The 21,203-nt window shown below is 43.3% G+C and overlaps 2 protein-coding genes across 3 annotated transcripts in view; one reads left to right on the top strand and one right to left on the bottom strand.

The window, feature by feature from the left end:
• The window catches only part of FBXO11 (F-box protein 11), a 608,024-nt gene extending 594,816 nt beyond the window's left edge, over nt 1-13,208 (top strand). For both annotated transcript variants that reach the window (XM_069234039.1, XM_069234040.1), the window contains exons 22-23: nt 11,734-11,832; nt 11,918-13,208. In XM_069234039.1, the coding sequence (XP_069090140.1) occupies nt 11,734-11,832; nt 11,918-12,047 (229 nt within the window). In that variant the 3' untranslated portion in view covers nt 12,048-13,208. The remainder of the gene's footprint in view (nt 1-11,733; nt 11,833-11,917) is intronic.
• Nucleotides 13,173-21,203, bottom strand: part of MSH6 (mutS homolog 6) — a 162,680-nt gene continuing 154,649 nt past the window's right edge. Inside the window, exons 9-10 of the mRNA XM_069234038.1 lie at nt 18,890-19,089; nt 13,173-13,333 (exon numbers count right to left, since the gene is read on the bottom strand). Coding sequence (XP_069090139.1) covers nt 13,264-13,333; nt 18,890-19,089 — 270 coding nt within the window. The 3' untranslated portion in view covers nt 13,173-13,263. The remainder of the gene's footprint in view (nt 13,334-18,889; nt 19,090-21,203) is intronic.

Here is a 21,203-nt window from a genome sequence, read left to right as displayed (position 1 = left end):
TTGAGGGTCGACGACACTGTATATGGAGGTGATTTTGTTACAGGAGAATTGTGAGAGCTTGTTGCAGAGGTCTTATGAGGGGATGATGTTTCTGCAGGCAGTGCAGTGAAATCATTGGTGAAGATTTCGTAGCTGCTGTTGGTGCAGGTGGCGTTAATGCGATCTGCAACAGATGTGCAGTTGGTGTTCCATGTCTGCTGGTGGTAGCATTTTAGGGCTAATTTGAAAAAGGTCTTTGTGTGGTGTCCTGACCTCTTCTCTATTTCCATTCAATGGCATTTCAGCCCGAGTTCTTCTGCTTTCCAACTGGTCCCATGGACTCTGGCTGTTGGGTTGCGCTTGAGAGGAGCCAGGATGTCAGCACATGTGGTGTTCCATTTGAGGTTTTCGGCAAGTTTCTGGTTTGTTTGGGCCGGTGCACCTAGAGGGCGGAAGCCCACTCCTGTTCTGCAATGCTCTTCCAGCTGTTGTAGGTGGTGGTGCTGGATGGGTGTGCTGGAGATGAGGGTGTGGTCGTTGCTGGCTTTTCGAGCGTGAAGTTGTTGACTGAGGAGAAAATCTGGTCCAGTTGGTGTCTGGCAGTGTGGATGAGTTTAGTAATTTGCTGGGTGAAGCCAAGGTTTTCTAGAAGGGTCATAGAGTTTAGGTCCATGTCGTCTTCTAGGTGAAAGTAAAGGTTTCCAAAGAGGATGAAGTGTTGATGATGGATGCAACTAAGTCTGTGATGTTGCAGGTGAAATTGGTGAAGGTTCCTGGTCGTTTGTATTTAAGGATTCTGCCCAGGCAGAAGTTGGCTGTGATGCACATCTTGAACAGGTGGTGTTCCATTTAGTTGGTGGGGGTGTCTGTATAGGTGGTATCTTTGAATATGATGGCAACTTTACCTCTGGGATTGTGATGACGATCTTGCCTGCCAGTCTTTGGGAAGGATGTCAGGTGCTGAAGCTGTGTTTAGCCATATCTATGTGACGAAGAACAAATCTTGAAGTGCGGCTGATAGTCATACTCCTGGTAGGCCACCTCCTCATCCCATGGCCCTTCCTCAAACTCCAGCAGGTAATGTTCATCTAGTTGTGCTGGACTGTAGGCTGTCTCAGAGGCATCTTGGTTGCTTTTGTCACAATCTAGAATCTGGCTAGGTAGACTTGCAGTTACCTTCAAGAGTGAAAAGTCAGCTGGTGGTAGAACATCTGTGGCTGACCGTGTCTACATCGAGGCTGCGTGGGTTTCACTGCTGGGTCTGTTGACGAAGTGTGTTGGTGTTGCTATAGATGTTTGGTATTGCTATTAAAGACTGACCAGCAGCCCCTTCCATGATGGGATAAAGGTCTTGGATTATCTCCTTATGGTTGTTAACAAGTGTTGACTCATAGGTGACAATAGGGTTGTCGACAACTGTGGCATGATGGCACACGTCTTCCTGGAGTGAATCTACAGTTTCTTTCTGTAAGGAGGTGGCTACAGGTGCTTTAGTGTTCAAGTGCAGCTTGAGAAACTCCTAAGTTTCCTTTTTTGGTGCTGTCTTGGTGGAAGATCTTGGTGGAGCACTTCTCACAGAATCTTCTCTAGACAAGTGAGCATCCACCTACCAGTGGGATATTTCTGTTTCCCAAGTACATGCAGTTCCAACATATAGCGGCATTGCGCATGTAAAACAAATGTAAAAAATATTTTTCTGCCTGTGTTTGACCATGGTTTGAAAATAAATGTGCTCTGTCATGATGAAACTAGAAAGGTCGCCCCTGTCCAACAAATTGAGTTTTCTAAAAATTGTCCTAAAAATAACCTGGTTTTCTGAATGCTGACCATAGGGCTAGATCATTGTCCGGGTATACAGGGACATATCAGGACAAGGTTACACAGAGGTCAGAGCAGAATCTCTTACACATGATGTGCAGCAATCTGAGTGTTGGTGGCCTCTGTGGGGAGTAGGAGAGCTTAGCACTTCCACCTCATTGGTTGAAGTTTGGGTTGTTTCAAAGTGAGGTGGATTTACTACTGAACAAACATTGCTGAGGCCTATAGCCTTTTTAAAATTGGTTTACTGTATATAAAGTTACAGAAGATTCCTAGCTTGAAGACAGGAATGGGTATATGAAAGATACAGTGCTGGAGAGCATGGTGTTACTAAGCATAAGGGGATACCAGTCTTTTAGCCAAATGCTGTGAGGGAAAAATGAAAGAACCTGTTGTGAGGAGCTCAACCTTTACTTTTTGTCCAACTCCCTATTTTGAATAAATGCAGTTTCCAACTACTGATTACCTGACATACTCTTAGTTTCTTAGAAACTACTATGATCATGGCTTGTCTCGACTACTGCAATCTAATCAACACTGTGCCACAACAAAATCACACTCTACCATATGTATAAAATGAGGTGAGGTAGCTCTATAGGGCAACAAAATTTAACTCCCCCTTCCCCCCCCCTCAAAACCATGCCCCCACCTCAAGTTTTTGTTTTTGTGCATAGTATAACAGAGACCCAATAGAGAAGCTGAGTGTAATAGTAAATAACGTATCTGATGGACATCTAGCTGCAGATTCCTTACTTTACAATCTTCCCCAGATGAGTCTGGATCCGGAAGCTTTCTTCCCCTAGTACCTCTGTGCGTCAGTAGTGTGTTGCGCGACTGTGTCGACATAGTCTACCCTTGCTGACAGCAGTTCCTTCTTTCCTGCGCTTGCAACGTGGATCCGGTAACGGTTGGTTAGGCCGTTTTCATCCTTAGATGTTTTTGTCAACATTACAGTGCGCTTTTACTGTCCATGTCTTAAGGCTTTAAGCCCTGTTGGTCAAGTGGACCCCCACTCTGTTGCAGTGCCTGGGAGAGCACCATGATGCCAAAGAGTGCGACTCCTGTTGACGTCTCCGGCCGAAGGCTCTGTGGGAGCACTGTATGAAGCTTCTAGCAGCACCGATGTTGGAGCCATCCTAGTCTTTACGTCTGTCATGGTCTCCTCGTACTGAAGTCTGGTCACTGGCCCAGTCAAGGAGGAGTTCTCAGACATCATTCTCCATCGACGTCACGAGGTAAGTCCTGATGTAAACAATAAAAGTCACAAAAGTTAGACTTTCCCGCGTTCAGCCTCTCACCATTCCTTGGCTGAGTCGAGGCATGAGACTGTCCCACGTTTCCCTCCCTTTCCTGGGGTGGCTGTCACCCAGATGCATAAATTCTACTATTCTCTTCATGCTATTTTTGGGAAATCGCCTTCCCCTGGAGCACCTCTGGGCCCAAAGGAGCTGCAAGAGGCATTGACTGTGTCCACGCCAGAGGGCTCGTCCTCGGCTCCAGTTAACAAAGTTGTTATGGCGCTGGTGCACAGCCCTTTGGGGTTCACACCTTTGGCGCCGGTACCTGATCAGCTGACTCCGGTGACTTTGCTAGCAGCGCCCATGTCTGAAGTCTGCATCGGTGTAGAGGATTCACCTTCTCTGTACCGCTTGAAGCGAGTACAGCGCCAGTCATGTCAGTTATCCCTGACCACCCTTCACATTCTGGAGAATCTCCTAATTTTTCTACTTCTGAGGGACATGGTGAAGAGGCTGTCGATATACCACACATCTCACAGGTGGAGCAGCCTCTTATAGAGGATAGCTAACCTAGCTATGGCTAGTGGTTTAGATTTTTCCCCAGCCTCAGGCCTACTTTCACCCCCTGGCCTTGCTACAGAGGTGAGTTCCTCTCTAGGTGACATGCTGAGAAGGGTTGATGTGATTTTGGATTTGACACTTCCTTCAATTAAATTGTCCTCTGATCCTCTCATTGATGTTTTCCATCAAGGACAAACAGGAATTGAGCCTGTGCATTCATACATTGAAGCCCTACATGATGTTTTGTTGTAGTCTTGGACTGGTACAGGGACCCCTGTAGATTGGGCTCTCTCTCTAATAGGCACCGACCAGTCCCAAGTGATCTGGTTAGTTTAATTAGACATCCTACTCACCGTAGTTTGGTGGTACAGGCTGCTTTAGCCTTCCATAATATTGAGGCCCTACCAATTGCCCCATCTGATACAAATTCCAGAAGTCTGGATGTTTGTGGAAGGCATATTTTTTCCATCCACAAGTTCTGTAAATAAGTCTTGCATTCTGAGACAGTTTTTACATTCATTATGGGGCTCATCGGAAAGCATCTTGCGTACACTTCCAGATATCATCAGGGAGTTTCTTGCCCCTATGATTCAATTTGGCCAGCAGGTTGCTAAACTAATCATTTGCAGCAGTATGGATACTACTGATTGTGGGTCGGGACATGGCCTCTTCTGTGGCACTGCGTCACTCTGTGGTTTCACACCTCTGGAGTTTCGGAGGCAGTTCAAGCCACATTAATTGACATGCCATTTGATAGTGCCTGTTTATTTGGTGCAAAGGCTGACTCCACTTTAACGCATTTTCGTGACAGTAGGGGTGGAAGGGTGAACTAGATTGGTTCCTCTCTATATTTTAGTCTAGTTAATACCTTATGTTCCAGCAGATGAGCCATGCTTTGACAGTGTTGAGACTTTTTCTGTTCTATGTCCGTTTCACCTAATAGTGGTACCCTGTGGGTGTTCCTGCTTTTGGCAGGTGTTTTTTTTTTTTCTTTAAACTGTTAGGTATAACGTATTGGGCTATTATTTTTTTATGTGGTGTTAAAGTGGTAGTTCTTCACTTAAGACTTGTCAATGACAGCTTCTTAGCTGTCTGTCTCTTTTTTAACCCAGTATAAAAGGTAGTGATGTTTAACTGAAGAAGAGCATGTTCTCAAGATTTGATACCTTCATCTTATGTACCTTGCTCTAAGTAGAGTACTCTTTTGTATGACTGATGAGCCTATATATATATGTTCGATGGCATGTGTAGCTGCAGATACACATGCTATGCATAGTCTGCCAGTGTTGGGCTCGGAGTGTTGCAAGTTGTTTTACTTCGAAGAAGTGTTTGAGTCACAGGATCGAGTGACTCCTCCTCTTCGGCTCCATTGCGCATGGACATCGACTCCATGTTAGATTGTTTTCTTTCTGCTATCGGGTTCGGACGTGTTTCTTTTCGCTCCGATAGTTCGAGTCGGAAACGTTTTCAAACTCTCTAATTCTCATCAGTATTGTTTTGATCGCGTACCATCTTCCATCGACACTTCGGTACCCTCGGGTCAAACATCTTTTCTCGCCCTTCGGGGCGCACGCACCGAGCTTGGGTCTGGTCGGGCCGACCGCATGGAAGCCGCATGGACAGGACCCCATTCCGCTTTTGTCCTCGGTGCCACGGACAATTTCTCGACACAGTCCAACATCTTGTCTCGTCTTTCCCCAGACCATCGGGAAGAAAATTGCGAGGTCTGCAGATCCTTCCGTTTGAAGAAAACGCTCCGAGACAGAAGAGCACAGAGACTCTAGATGGCATCCAAGAGCACCGAACATCTCGATGTCGAGGAGGAGATCATGCACACAGCTGTCTCCGTTCGAGGATCCGACTGTGAGCAGGAGTCCAAGGAGGACAGACTGGTCACGGCAGGACAGCACCCGAGTACGCCTGCCCCTGCCCCAGCCAAGCCCAAACATAAGGCCTTGGGAACGCCACTGCCAGAAGGCCATGGCTCGACCCGTAAAAAGACCTTCAGTGACCAACCAACCACTTCAGCACTGAAAAAGGCCATGCCACCTAAGCCTTTGGACTCGAGCCGAAGCTCTGTCTCAGAGACCACCAAGCATCGATCCTTCGAGTCGAAACCTCGAAAAACGTTTTTGGAGCCGAGGCCATCATCCACTCCCAGCCTTTCGATAACGAAAAAACCAGCTTCGGAGCCAGAAAGGCCAATTTATACAGAGGCACATGGACTTTTGCAAGCACTCAAAGAAAGCCATAAAATGACAGAGGAACATTCACAAATGGAGGCAATAGATGAAAGGCAAGCCAGGATTCCAATCCACAAAGACACTGGCAGAATTATAACAGCACCTCCACTAAAGCCTAGGACGAAATTAGCCTTTCAAGAAGAAATGGACACTGCTCAGCCACCAGCTAGAGTGCTAAAAACTAAAGAGAAACCTCCACTTCCTCAATTTTCTCCTCCTCAGTCTCCTCATTTGCTTATTTCTCCCCCTACTAGTCCCACACCTGTGCAATCTCCTGTACATTCATTTGATTCACAGCATGACAATGTGGATCCATGGGATCTTTATGATCCAGATCCCATTCCAGATAACCCAGACTGCTATCCCTCTAAGCCATCACCACCAGAGGATAGTACGGGCTACACTCTGGTCATAGCTAGGACGGCATCCTATCACAATGTTACCATGCACATGAGCCGTTAGAGGATGACTTCCTTTTTAACACGCTCTCCACTACACATATCACCTATCAGTCGCTACACACACACACACACACACACACACACACACACGATTCATTAGCCTGTCGGCTAATTCACATTTTTTGGGGGGATGGGGTTAGAGGTGCTCCCTCTGCAGAAGGTGAGATCTTGTATTCATAAGGAATAGTATCCCTTATAGGAAACGTGTTAACTCCATAGGAGTGTTGGTATATTATTTAAAAAACGGGGTTGTTGTGAAGAAGTTCTTCTAATTGGTAATGCAGCCTTTGGGTTCTTCCTAAGGATTATACAGCACTAATGGTGGCTATTTCCTAAGATTTTCTCAAACAACGCAGCTGTTGTTCTACACTATTTGTTATGTGCATTCTACTACTGATGATTATGGTAGTATCAGTTTTCTACTTTTGGAAGATTTGACAGATTGGAAATCAGAGCTTATCATCTTGGCAACTTTAATACTTTGTTTGTTTTGTTCTTAAACGTTTTATATCAGATAGCCATCATGGTTTTTTGGATCTTTCTACACTTTGGTGTAGACATTTGTATGGGCTGATCCTTTAACATTATTCTCCTTTTTCCTGGCTTATAGGTCTTCATTGAACAGTGTCTCTCTGTGGCTTCTGTTCACTCTCTTGTATATAATAATATTAGTGACTCTTATGAGTTACTCTGCGCTTTTGTGTTTGCATTCAAACATTTCCTTCTTTTAGGAAGTTTTACCCTCTTCAGGGGTATTTGGCTTCTCTATGAAGATACTTACATCGGTTGTGCATTTAGGAGTTAATGCCTCTTCTAGGTAGAACTCTTTTCATACTGACCTGACTACTTGTTGTAGGTTGGGTTCACAATGGAATAAGTGTTGTCATAAGACAGAATATACAAAATCAGACAGATAATTTTTACGTTTGTGTCATTAGCAACTTTTATAGTTTATCTGTAGATGACTTACTCATTATAAAAGCCACATTCACCTTGGTTTCCACCACTTTACCAAGGGCCCCCTTTTGAGAGAAAAAAAATATATGTATATATAAGGTGGATATATGTATATTTTTCATTTATTATATAGGTATTTGTATATTATGTCAGCAGGTATTTATATTGAGAATATCTTGATGTTTTATCATCTCTAGCTAAGTTTCTTGGGGAAAAGTACATTTATATGCTAAATGGTTACTATTATTAACTCCTTGTTAAAGAGGGCAATTGCATGTTTTTCTGCAAGAGATAAACATTCTATCTTATAGTGTAGGTCTGGTGGCCTATACCTTTACATGGTAAGAGGTATTGCTCAGTGACATGTTATGCTGCTCTGTGTTCCAACAAGGTAGAACATGCAGTTTCGATCTACATATAACACACAGATTTACATTCATTACTTCGTTTGGCAATAACTCCAGTCAGGTAGAGGTTTTTTTTTTTTTTTTTTTTTAACTCGGTTTCTCTACCTTCGTGATTTTATTGCTGTGGTCCTTTCCAAAGTATAAATGAGGTTTGTATATGGGTTCGCTTCCCCTTAGAGCGAGTGGTTTAATATTCATTCTTTTTGTTCGCCTCGAACACTGATTGGTCATGTTAACATGGTTTTTCCTTATTCTATGTTTTTGAATGTTCATGACTCCTTATATGTGGTTCCTCCTATGGGTCTTAAGTCATAAAATATGTTAGGGCTCACCATCATTATTATGAATGATGGTCTTTTTGATTTGCTCCAGCCCAGTTGTGTTCTAGGAACAGATTTTTAATGGTATTGATCATGGGTGATGCTATCTCCATGCTGTTAACGCTTTATAAACGTTCATGACTGTGGTCCTTTACTCAGTTTTTACTAGCAATGATGTATTTCCTCATAGGTATTCTTATGAATATAGTCTATTCCTCTTGTACTAGATCAGTTTTCGTCTAGTTAGAAACTTAAAATATTGTTGGGTCACTTGTGACACATTTGAATTACTAACATGGATGAGCTTATGCCCATGTTTTTCATGTCTTATTGTTTTTTTTTTTATCTGTCGTTCCTTCCACAGGTTTTGATGTCAGAGTATATTATTAATCACCTTAATTATTATGATTGTCCGGTCTTTTTCTCTTGTTCAAGACCAGTTTTGGGATACTTAGACTTTTTCAAAAGTCTGTTTTGCAGTCCCTCCTCCAAGTTAGTAAGTTTTGGTATCTGATTCTAAAGTAAGGTATCTACGGCTAGATGTCTCAATAATAATAATAACAAGAAGAAGTAGTTAGTTACCTTTGGTAACATATTATCTGGTAGAGACCGGATCTAGCTGCAGATTCCTTATGGACCCTTCCATCCTCGCTCTGAGAACTGAGGCCTCTCTTGTCTCAAAAGATGTTGTTATGGCAATCAAGAACAAAGAATTCTGTGATTATTGGACACAGGTGTCTATTATTTGAAGCACACAGTTTCGATAAGCAGTTTCTATGTGTAGCTCCACGTGTAGAGCATGGAAAATAATCACAGAAGAAACTGATGTCGGCAAGGGGGCTCTATGGACTCCGCTGACATCACAGCTGGTGAACGACGACATGGAGTAGCTTAATGCCCTTTACCGAGGTGCAGACATAGTAGACTAAGGTTTCTGGATCCAGGCTCACATCTGGGGTAAGATTCTAAAGCAAGGAATCTAGATCCTGTCAGCCAGATAATGCGTTACTGAAGGTAACTTGTTAGACAGTGACAAGGTAGAAATTACATCAATCCTTAAACACATTCTGAAGGTAAAAGTAAATAATAATTATGGTTTGTTCCATTAAATAACCTAAAATAGGATTACCATGAGTTTGCTATATTAGTAAGTCAGCGATCAGATCCTACAAAAATTATTAAAAGGAGTCCACTTAATCTCTAAAACTGCCATCGTTAATGATGTGAGACTAAACAGTCCTCTTTGGAAGTGGCATTGTAAAAGCAGCATTTTAAGTTCTCTTGATGGAGTGATAATATGGATACATCCCCCACCCAATTGGAGGGGGGGGTGGGGGGGTCACGAGGAGGGAGTGCTGGGGGGTGGTGACAGAAAAGTTTTTTTTAATGAGCGGGGGGGGGGGGGGGGGGGGGGGGTTTGAAGACTGGTCTTTTCAGTTGGTAAGATTCTGCACTTCACAGGGCTCAGGTTGGTTTCCTAGCGCGATTGGGAGAACATTTGTGTACAGTTCATGCCAAACGAATAGGCTTCTAAAATCAGTGGGAAGCCAGCATAGCATGAACAGTACTGGGAAAATGTGGCCTGATCTTCTTGCACCTGATGATCATTTTAACAGTGTAATTGAAGACTCTTTTTTAAGGCAGCCAGGTGAGGCTTTGCAATAGCTGCTGGAAATGAGATGTCTTAATCCAGTAACTAAAGCTTGTACAACTAATTTTATGTTGGTAGCTAGGATGAGTGATTTTATTCCCCTTAAGAATTTAATTTGTTAGTGAGCTGCTTTAGCTAAAGCAGTATCTATATGGGCATGCATGATGAAGGTTTTTTTTCCCAACTTCTCCCAACTGTGAAGCCAGTGTATTTATCGCTTTTCAGTGTGGTACGTTTGCCATCTGTAAACATGGCTGAACTGGAGTGAAGCATTTCATGGGAGAAATGAGTAGCCATTCAGTCTTCAGCAGGTTCAGTTGAAGCAAGGTGTCATACAGGCTTGTAAGTGTTTATAATTAGCTAGGTCGATGAAATGTGAATTGACTTGCAGGTAAAGCAGCTATTGTCTGCGTAGAGGTGGAAAGGGTTGTTTCAGAAGAGTTATTACTTCTATACATTAAAGAGCACTGGATAGTATGTAGATCGTTGCAGTCTTGTTCAAGGAATGGGGAAGGTCTTAACAGGAATGTGTTAATTTGTTTAGAGCAGTTATTGAGGTACAGGTTGAACCATCCAAAGATTATGCTGCAGATTCCCAATCACGGTTTTAAGGTGTGGTGTGATTAAACATATTTGACAACCTGAGAAGGATTAGCAGGGTGTGAAGCACATCTCGCTGAAGCATAGTCTCCATGCTAACGGAGTGTGAATACTGAATGCAGCGTATCAAGGAGATACTGTCTTTAATTGCTGTGGAGTAGAACTCCAGATGTTTGGATAAGAAAGGTCTATTGGATGCAGGTTAAAGATGGTTCACTTTTTCTGGGTTTGCATCCTAGCCTAGGAACAGTGATGACCATATTTCGAGGAATGCACTAATATCTGTTTAGCAGTTGTCCATTCTTGTTAGGTATGGAATAGGAGATGGATTAATGCCTCTAACCAACTCGGTTGGGACGGAGTCCCTGGACACTGTCTTATTTCTGTTATGATCTTTGTCTGATGTGCTTGTGTCCTCTCTTGGTTTTCTCACTGGAGTCTCTAATGTTGGGTGCCTGTCTTCTGACATTTTCGCATGGCTCTCTGATTTGAGAAAGGCGGCATGTTATGTGTATGGATTTAAGATTGTAGTGGTTTGGTGCAGATGAGGTTTCCCACCAAAATATGTTGCTCTGTTCGGATAATTTCTTATTCCGCCTTTTTCCAGTTGATCTGCTGCTTCAGTCAAGACCAAGTTATAGTGGTTTTCCATCTCAATAAGTACAGGATATATTGTGAAGCTCATAACTTCCTTTCGTTCCCAATCGAAGATCTTTTGGAGTTTAAAGATTGAGTGTCTTTGGTGCATAATGTAGGTTTTGGTACCAAAAGGTATGTTAAAGCATGTGATGATCAGACTAATCTGCTGGAATTAGATTTCCACTCTGAATTATGCTTCTGTTGGAGAGCAGTAGGTCAGTAATTGAAAACTTTTCCATGAATGATATTCCAGTAGAGCTTGTTCTTTCTGTTGATCAACTCTTTGCTTCCTAACAACATATATAGTGTCACCTGGATGATGGTCAACAACGTGGAAGGAGGGACATAAGTCGAGTTTCAAAGATGTGTATTGATCTATGAGCTTATGGTGGAGTACAGGATTGAATTCTCCTCTGCAGCATGCACAAGGTCCAAGGATACCTGCAGACGGTTCCACACTTGGAACAGCTGATCGAACACACAAGCAATCCAAGTAGCTGCTATGATTATAGATAGCAGATAACATTACCTGCTCTCCAGAAGTATCAAAACTATCTACTGTCTTGTGCTGCAGAGATTGAGTAACCCCAGATTTTTTAGAATGGAGGGAAAGGTGAAGAAGGCTACTTTCTATGTAGCCTGAACACTTTAAACTCGTAGTGTAGAAACTGCAAAGCACTATCAAATTAAAAAAAAAAGTGAAAGTTAAATCCTGCAATAAATAGCTTGAAAATGAAATACAAAGGAGGTGGTTATGATTGGTTTGAAAGGGAAGCAAAATGTCTATTTAGAGAGATGTGTTTAAAGTCATTGATAATCTGAACGTTCATTTATAGTTGAGTACTGTTTTATCTTACAGGTGTCACACTTGTAACACCACGGACCGTAACGCCATCTGTGTAAATTGCATTAAGAAGTGTCATCAAGGACATGATGTAGAGTTTATTCGACATGATAGGTATGTTAAATAAGACCATCTGTTCCAAACGTTCTGCTGGGAGAGTTGGGGGAGAATAAGAAACTGACATCTTTTTCCATTATAGGTTCTTCTGTGACTGTGGTGCTGGAACTTTATCAAATCCTTGTACATTGGCAGGAGAACCAACCCACGATACAGATACACTATATGACTCTGCTCCACCTATAGAATCTAATACGTTGCAGCACAACTGATCTCTGTTCAAGGGATATATCCTGTTTTGTCAGAACTGAACTATTTTTTGGACGAAAGTGAACTGTGCCCATTTCTGCAGAAAACTGTTTGGAAACATGGATGTACATATTAACACACAAAGTTGCTGGAGCTTGGCCTTACCGAAAGTGAAGGGCAATATGACTCAGGACAAAAAAAAAAAAAAAAGAAGAGTTGGGCATTTCAGACTGTGTAGACTTCTGGAAGTGAAGAAAACGCTGCAGTTTTTGTACATATGCTGATTTCAAAAAGTTGGACGCATTGAAATGCCGTTCGTTTTGCAGTAGTGCTCTTCTGTAGATAAGCAGCATTCTTTTCTGCTGCCTTCATGGAACATGAGTACAAATTGCTTTTGTAACATGGTAAAAAATGTGAGCTAGCACTTCTGCATTTTTTTAAACATGTATTCAGATTGCAAAATTTGATTTTAATGCTCATGTATGTTCTTTTCAAGCAAAATTCGTATTGTACTTGAATGTGTCTCCCTGTTCTGTTTAGCACCCTCCGCTGTACTCATGTCCCAGTATATATGTTCTTTCTGTGAAAGAGAAACACTAATCTTAATTATATCCAGCAATATTTCTGGTATCCTCCTGAAATGGTGTCCTTAACTCCGCAACCCTATAGTTAGATTGCCCTAGAAAAATAAGAATGTTTTATTGAGACTTCCTGGGAGGAATGCACTTGTGTAAGACACAGTATTTTAAGCTGCAGGAACCACTAGTGGTATTCTTGTGCAGGTGGTGTTTTACTATTTTAAGTACACTGTAGAAGGTCTCCTCAAAACACTCAAGTATTACTGTTCATATTTTTTTTTGAACAGTCTTGGACATTGTAAAGTTCATGTAAACTGCTGGAAGTTACAAATAATTATTTCCTGCTATAATGAAGCTGAGACAAAGTATGTATACAGCCTTATACAGTTTCTTAGCTTATTTTTTCATTTGTGTATTGGTGACAGTGGGTAATTAAACAGCCTGAAAGTGTATGCATGTATCATAACATCTAGACTTAATATATTGTGAAGTATTCAATAACCATTATGTAGAGGGGGGGTAGGTATGAATTAAAGGGTTTAATTTACTAGGACAAAAATGGAACAATGGTCATTTTTAAAAAATAAACTTTATTAGATCATATAACATTGTGTGGAACCCAGCCTTCTATGGAACGAAGACCACCTAGATTTTTTGGCCATTACAACTCATTGATCATCTTCTTCAACTTTTCCACAGACACTGAACCCTCTGCCACCAAGCACATTGCCCTGTAAAGACAAAACAACAACTTTATTCCATACCAATGGGCATCAACATTGTCACTAGTTAAGTTGGCACTGCAATATTCACCATATTGTACTCAGCACTAATGTCAAAGTTATTTACCTTCAGTAACAAAATATCTGGTAGAGCCATATTCTAGTTGCAGATTCCTTACCTTAGAATGTTTCCCCAGGCACCAAACTGGATGCGGAGATTTATTTTCCTTCAAGCAATACCCTTGCACGTCAGTAGGTGGTCCCTAGAAATCAGTTCATAAGCAGGGAGGGTGGGTGGGTCAGTCAGTAAGGAATCTGCAACTAGAATGTGTCTACCAGATATTTTATTACCAAAGGTAAGTAACTTGTACATCTGATAGAAACTTCTAGTTGCAGATTCCTTACCTTAGAATAGATACCCAAGCAATGTCATCCTCGGAGGGGGCCTGCAAACCAAGATCATACTAGAAAGTCCTGCAGGACCGAATGACCAAAGTAGCCATCCCGACTGACTGGACTGTCCAGGCAGTAATGTTTTGTAAATGTGTGCAGGGATGCCCATGTAGCTGGCTGGCAGATAGCCAAAACAGGAACTCAGCGGGCTAACTCAGTGGAAGCAGCACGCAAGCCCTCAGGGGGTTGCTTCTTGACCAAAGCATAGCACATCTTGATGCAAAGAAGTACCCATCGAGAGATGGTACGTTTTTGCACCACCTTCCCTTTCTTAACACCCACATACCCGACAAAGTTGATCGTCCACCCAGAAATCTTTAGTACGATTAAGATAGAACACCAACACACTTTTTGGGTCCAGACAGAGTCTCTCCTCTTCATGAGAAGGATGTGGGGGTGCTTAAAAAGTAGGCAAGATGATGGACTGGCCTACATGAAAAGGCATAACAACCTTGGGAAGGAAGCCTCAGTGCGCAACACCACTTTGTCAGGGTGCACAGACAAGAATGAAAGCTCACTCACTCTGCGAGCAGAAGGGATGGCAACAAGAAAGGACAGTCTTGAAAGTGAGGAGCCGTAAAAGGCAATTGTGCATCAGCTCAAAGGGAGTACACATTAATTAGGGACAAGATTAAGGTCCCACTGAGGCACAATAAATGGGTGAGACCTTTAAGTATTCTACCCACAATAGGAGATTTAAAGAGTGAGGGCTGATCAGGTAGCCTAAGAAAGGCTGAAATGGCAAATAAATACCCTTTAAGGGTGCCCAAAGCAGAGACCTGCTGGGCCAAAGAATGAACGACCAAAAGAACCTCAAAGAGTAGCAGGGGTAAATCAACAGATTTGTTGGTACACCATGCCACAAATTTATGCCAACAACAGGAGTATAATGTTTTAGTGGAGGGATGCCTGGCTGCCATGATAACATTTCAGACTTCAGGCGGAAGATCAAAAGTAGTCAACTGCCGCTGCTCAAGCTCCATGCATGAAGGTGGAGATTGGACAGGTTCATGTGGAGAACAGTCCCCTGTTTCTGCAACAGAAGATCCTCCCGAAGAGGCAGTCTGAGTGGAAGATCAGTGGCCATGCTCAATAGCTCTAGATACCATACTCTCCCTGCCCAGTCCAGAGCCACCAAGATGACTTGGGCCTGGTCATTCCTTATCTTCTTGAGAACTCTGTGCAGAAGTGGTATAGGCGGAAAGGAGGCCAGAGTTCCACTCTAGACGAAAATAGTCTTCGAGCAAGTGCCACCTTGGAAACAGCTAACATTGTGTGTTCTCTGCAGAGGCGAACAGATCTAGCCAAGGCTCTCCCCACTGCTGAAAGAGACCTTGTGCCACCTCCAGATGGAGATCACATTCATGATCAGCTGTGCATTGACAGCAGTGTTTGTCCGCTCTGGCATTGAAAAAAAACCATCAGATGATGTACCACCAGGGTAATGCCCTGATGTTCCAGCCATGTCCAGAAGCGTAGTGCCTCCTCACAAAGGGTCCATGACCCTACCCCACACAGTTTGTTAGAGTTCCACAAGGTGGTAGTATTGTCTGTGAACACCTGCACAACTTTCCATTTGAGAGAGGGAAGAAATGCTTTCAAAGCAAGCCTGATCGCCCAGAAGATTGATATGGAGCCCAGACTCCGCCAGAGACTCAGTCCCAACCCAGAAGTGACATCTGTCATTATGGATAGATCTGGCAGGGGAATGGAGAGGGATCTTCTATGGACCCAATGCAGATCCAAAAGCCACCACTGCAGGTCTTTCACAGTCCCCTCCAAGATCTGAACTATGTCGGAGAGATTCCCCTGATGCTGCACCCACTGGAACTTCAAGTCCCACTGCAAAGGCCAATTATGCCATCTGGCATGTGTCACTAGCAGGATGCAGGAGGCCATGCAGCCTTTAGAGTCAGTCTCACCAAAACCTAAGACAGAGGCTGAAAGATCAGAATCCTAGACTGAATATCTTGGACTAGCTTTTTGGGAGGATAAGCCTGAAATTGCACTGTGTCCAGAACAGCTCTGACGAAAGGGAGCGTCTGAGAGGGAATCAGGTGTGACTTTGGCACATTGATAGTGAACCCCAGTATGTGCAGGAGGCTCACCGTAGTCTGAAGGTGGGAGACTACTTTCGGGGAAAGAGTCCGTCAACAGCCTGTCGTCGAGGTAGGGGGGGAAATAACCCCCCCACCCTGCACAGATTAGCTGCAACCGCCGCCATCACTTTCGTGAACACCAGAGGGGAGCTGGTAAGGCCGAAAGGGAGCATGGTAAACTGATAGTGCTCGTGACCCACCACGAATCGCAGGTAACGTCTGTGTGCAGCAGGATGGAAAGGTTGAAATAAGCATCCTGCAAGCCCAACGCTACCATCCAGTATTCTGGGTCTAAGGCAGCCAGGACCTGAGCCCGGGTGTGAGCATTATGAATTTCCCCTTCTTGAGGAAGTAGCTCAGGAAGGGAATGTGCCTGAGGAAGTTTAAGCCTGGATGACAAAACTCAGGCGTGGAGTGTTGGGACAGGAATTTAGGGTCATTCGGGGCAGGCCGATGGTGGCGTGCGATAGTCCAAAACCAACACAGGCTCCTGTGAACAAGACTAAGTACCCAAAAGGACATCGGTGAGGGCTTCATTGAATGGCAAAAGGGGCTCCGATGTGGAAGCCCCTGGCTGAGGCACCTCAGTCAGGAGATTGGATCCGACCTGTACAGTAGGTACCTCAAGGCCAAGGACCTCAGTTACCCTACTGACCACCATAGCTTAAGCTGCTCCCTCCGCCGTAGCCACGGTAGGAGGAGACAGCATGCCAGCGTCTGGAGAAGTGTCCAGTCCACTGGCCTCACCCAATTCCTGTGCCCAGTCCACGGATGGGTCATCCTGGTATTCATAAGGTCCAGGGACCCCCCTCCAATCCTTCCCTGAATTCATATCCATGAGGAAAAGGGTCAAATTCCAACCTGGGGTGAGCAGGCCTCATTGAAGAGAGGCAGCATCAGCCAACGCCATTCCAAGTCGTCTGGGATGAGGATCGGGTTGACGTTGATGGTGGGCGCCGTCGGGAGCATCTACAGTCAAACCGGTGTCGGTGCAGATCTGCAAGTGGATCTGGAGGGGACCTCAGTGGCCAGAGTCAAAGCCACCAGCACAGAACCCCAAAGGCCCTTCTTCCAACCCCCCTTGGTCCCTAAAAATGAGGCACATGTCCTCATAAAACTCCCTTAATTGGGCAGTGGTCACGCCGGTTCCCGGAAATACAGTGAAGTGCGGAGCAGACCCAGAAGTAGCGCCAAAGATGGAGGCCTCGAGCATCGATGCTCCACCTGCGTCGGTCGCATCAGCCGAGCAATGGGGTGAAGTCAAAGGGTGACGGGACTGCTTCGACTTACCTGTGCCTGAAGACTTGGAGGAAGAAGAATGGTGGTGGCTCTGCGAATAGTCTCAAGACCTTCTTCTTGAGCGAGACCGGGTCCTATGTGGAGTAAAGCACCAGGCCGCCATGAGCCTGAGGGACCGCTCCCTCAAGGCCTTCAGGTGCATGGCCCGGCACTCTGAGCATGACTTTGGGTCATGGTCGCATTCGAAGCACCACAGACAGACCTGATACAGATCAGTCACAGACATCATGCGGTGTTAGTCCTCACACAGCTTGAAACTGGTCTTTGGGGAAATCTTGACGCACTAAAAAAACCGACAAACCGGTCACTCGGTCAAAAAGATCTCCCCAGATCATCGCATGGCACGTAAAGAAAAGATCTGATGTCACTGCGCTGAGGCAGCATCTATGTACTACTCACAATGTCATCACTGTGAGTACAATGCCTGCGGAGTCGACAGACACGCAAGAGTATTGCTCAAAGAAAAAAAATCTCCTGATCCAATCTGACGCCGGGGGTAAAATTCTAAGGTAAGGAATCTGTAACTAGAAGTCTATCAGATTTAACAGTTGCAGAAGAAGAAAAAAAAAAAAAAAAGCCTTCTATGGCTGTGCATTTAGAGTTGGAAAGCCAATTACCCATCCTGTAAAAGTACTTATAAACGAATTGAAATAACCTTCACACTTTTTTTGTTTTTAAGTACCTGTTTTACCAATTAACTTAAAGGTTTCTTTCGATTAAAAACAAAATAAGCCTAGCATGCCAATAGACTCACTGCCTCGCGCCTCCTATAATAGCAAACATGTGCATTAGGACAGTAGTATTGAGGAATTGGTTGACAAACCACCCCCAAGAAGTAAACAGTAGGTGTTGAGTGGGTTAATTCTATTAAAACCACCAATCTTGCAGAAAGTCATTACTTTAAATTAAAAAAAAAATAATGTCTTAAGCCAAAGTAGACAGTGGCTTTCGCAAGGAGACACCAGTTTGCCTAAACAAAACAAACTGGATGGCAATGAGGTGACCACAAAGTATGGCAATTCTAGTTCACTTAAACGTTAAAAAACAAATGAATGCTAGCTAGCACAAGACAGACAAAATAGGTCGAAGTAGTAATAGATTTGTATATTGAATCAGCCACCCACATAAATAAATGAATTTTCACTTTTGTGCTCACTCAATTTAACCCTGCACTTGCTCTTCCCTTAGTGATTCCACAGCTAACCTTCCTCGAAGTGGTTATAGTAAGAGTTGATTACATCCATCCAATGAAGATAGGCATATTAGATTGTCAGTGAGGCTGCTTCGTTCGTGAAATGCACATTTCTATTCCAAAGCAACGTTCTGACATCTACTCGGTCATATCAGACTACAATAAAATCCCTTTGGTTCTAGAACACTGTAACCAGTCCGTCCGAGATGCCGCAACTTTAAGCAGCTGCAGGTTGCCAGTGTAACACATTAGAATACGGCTACACTTTATTCCAGATCATGTCGTCAGAAAACGCATAAAGGACCGTCATCACCTGAAATTCATATGTGGAAAGCAAGCTGCAACGCTTACTGAAGAACAAAGTCAACTGTAGTGGTGTCTTTCGCAGGCATATCAGTAAGACACGTCAAGAAAAAAGGGAAAAAAATATTGTTAATGTTTTCCAACTGGTTTGTATTTAATGAGCAATGGCACCTGAAATTAAACAGTTAGGGGGTATACTAGTGTATAAGGAATAATTACCTAAACATTCGCAGGGAAACTGTGATCTTCTCAAATTCTCTTGCTTTCTTGTGCCCTTTCTGAATTATGTCCTCGGGAATGTTGGCCAGTCTTGCAGCATTAAAACCGTAGCTTTTAGGACAGGCGCCGCCAATGAACTTGTATAGAAAAGTGATTGTTTCCTGGCTTGGATCTTCACATTCGTTTTCTACCATGCACGCCTTTGGAAAGAAGAGGGGAGAGACATAGATGTGAAAGTCCAAAGGTTATACAGATGGCTTTTGTCTCGGCTCACTCCAAATTTGACAATATAAAATTAGGTATATTTACAGAGATGCTTGCTGTATGCCATGTTTATCACAATATTTTAAAACACTGGGAATTAAATAAAAAATGGACTTGTAAAACAGGACTTCTGGAGGCTAGCTACTTAATGACTGCAACTCACTCAGGTTTGTGAACCGATTATCAATGCAAAACAGTAGGTGATCACAAGAGTCTGGTACGTTTATATAACCTGTCCTGCTTACAGCACAGAACCAATTTCGAGGATATCCATTAAAATCCTAGAGTCTAGGACTGCTAAGTTAGCAAGCCATTCTTTTTTTTTTTAAGCACGAATATGCACAGTGGTACATATTTACAGAGGTATGGCGCTGTTGGGACCACTTAGCAGGGTCAGTGCTGAAAGACAAAGGGTGAAAATGGGAATTTGGCCTCTTCAGTCTCAGGGGAGCTGCTTTATCAACAAACCGAGGGCTCGCAGGAGATAGATTGTTAGCATGTAGAGATGTAAATTTAATTATTACAATTGAAACCAATTTTTCAAGGTCAACTGTAACCTACGAGATAGATATATACACAAAGGCAATAGCGAGTGTATACTCCTGGTCAGGACAGAGTTTGAAAAGCCCTTTTTTGTTTTCTTAATACTGGGCACTATTCAACAAATCTGCACACTCCTTTTAAAAAAAAAAAAGAAACTGTTAATCTGATTTGAGCATGGCAAGTTTCCCGCAGATATCAAAGAAGAGCGTGGGAGAAAAAGCAGGGAAGGAGATTGAGACATTAGGTTCAAAACAGTGGCTATTCTCATTTGAACTCACATTGGAATCTTTGCCTTATGTTACTGGAAAAAAAAATATATATAACTTTACTCAGGGAAAGGCCTTTACTTTTTGGGAGTAAATCTGTTCAGTAGTTTGAGAAACTGATGTTAAAACGTCTTCTGTGGCACTGAAAAGGTTAAACATTTAAGAGATGTGAACCGGAATCAAATTGCCCTCAAACCCGATTTTCAAGTCTGTTTGCTGACCCAAATTAAAACAAAAACAAACAATTAAAGATTTCTCTTTGGACATGGATGCTTTTTTCCTCCCCCAAAGCCACCCTCAAATATACAGTACTGGCCTCTCAAACTCTTAAGGGTTGGGTTCGTGGACTAGAAAGATCTGACTGGCTGTCCACATAAGAAAATGTTCATCTTGCAGGGACCATTACAGGACACAGGGCATTTAATCAGGAAAAATATTTTAAGTGGTGTCTGCAAACCCCATCTGGGGTATGTGAATCCAGATAGGTGCACACACTGCATTTACTGTTCATTTTCTACAGCTGCAATACTGAGAACTCTGGTCCACAAGTTTCAATTCTGCAGTACTTTTACCATGGAAGCAGACTATGGATGTCATTTTGGATGGTTCCAGTCGGTGATCTTGAAATATAGTCCACAAACTAGGAACAAAGATAGGCTCTGTAAAAAAGTTTAACAAGTAATTTTTGTCTTCGTAAGAGTGCCGCCTTACAGTCACAGTGGACTTATATTCGATGGCATGTGTAGCTGCAGATACACATGTGCATATTCCACCATCTCGTGTTTGACTCTGAGAGTTCCAAGTTGTTTTTCTTCTAAGAAGCTTTTTCGAGTCACAAGATCCTCTGTGATAGTGCGCATGGGCGTCAAGGCCTTTGTTAGATTGTTTTCTTTCTGCCGTCAGGTTCAGACGTGTTCCCTCTCGCAGATCTCGGTTTGGTACTATCTGAACTTCTCTATCTTTTCCTTCAACGTCAGTATCATTTTCGAACACGTTTCTGACTACACTTGATCCAGTTTTTAGCGTCTGGATCGATTAAACGCTCTTCGTGTGCACTACATCACAGGCTCATGGCTCAGACTCCATTTCGATCCTGCCCTCGGTACCATGCGAAGTTCCCCTACACCAGCACTCTGTGGTTTGGAGAGAGGCAGAGGTTACACACAAAGACCTGTGAGGTGGGCCAATTCTTCAGATCCAAAAAGACCTTACAAGATCAAAGAGCAAGACGGCTGGAGATA

This window comes from Pleurodeles waltl, chromosome 5 (genome assembly GCF_031143425.1).
Source record: "Pleurodeles waltl isolate 20211129_DDA chromosome 5, aPleWal1.hap1.20221129, whole genome shotgun sequence".
Classification (NCBI taxonomy): Eukaryota; Metazoa; Chordata; class Amphibia; order Caudata; family Salamandridae; genus Pleurodeles; species Pleurodeles waltl.
This window is presented reverse-complemented; position numbering and strand designations above follow the sequence as displayed.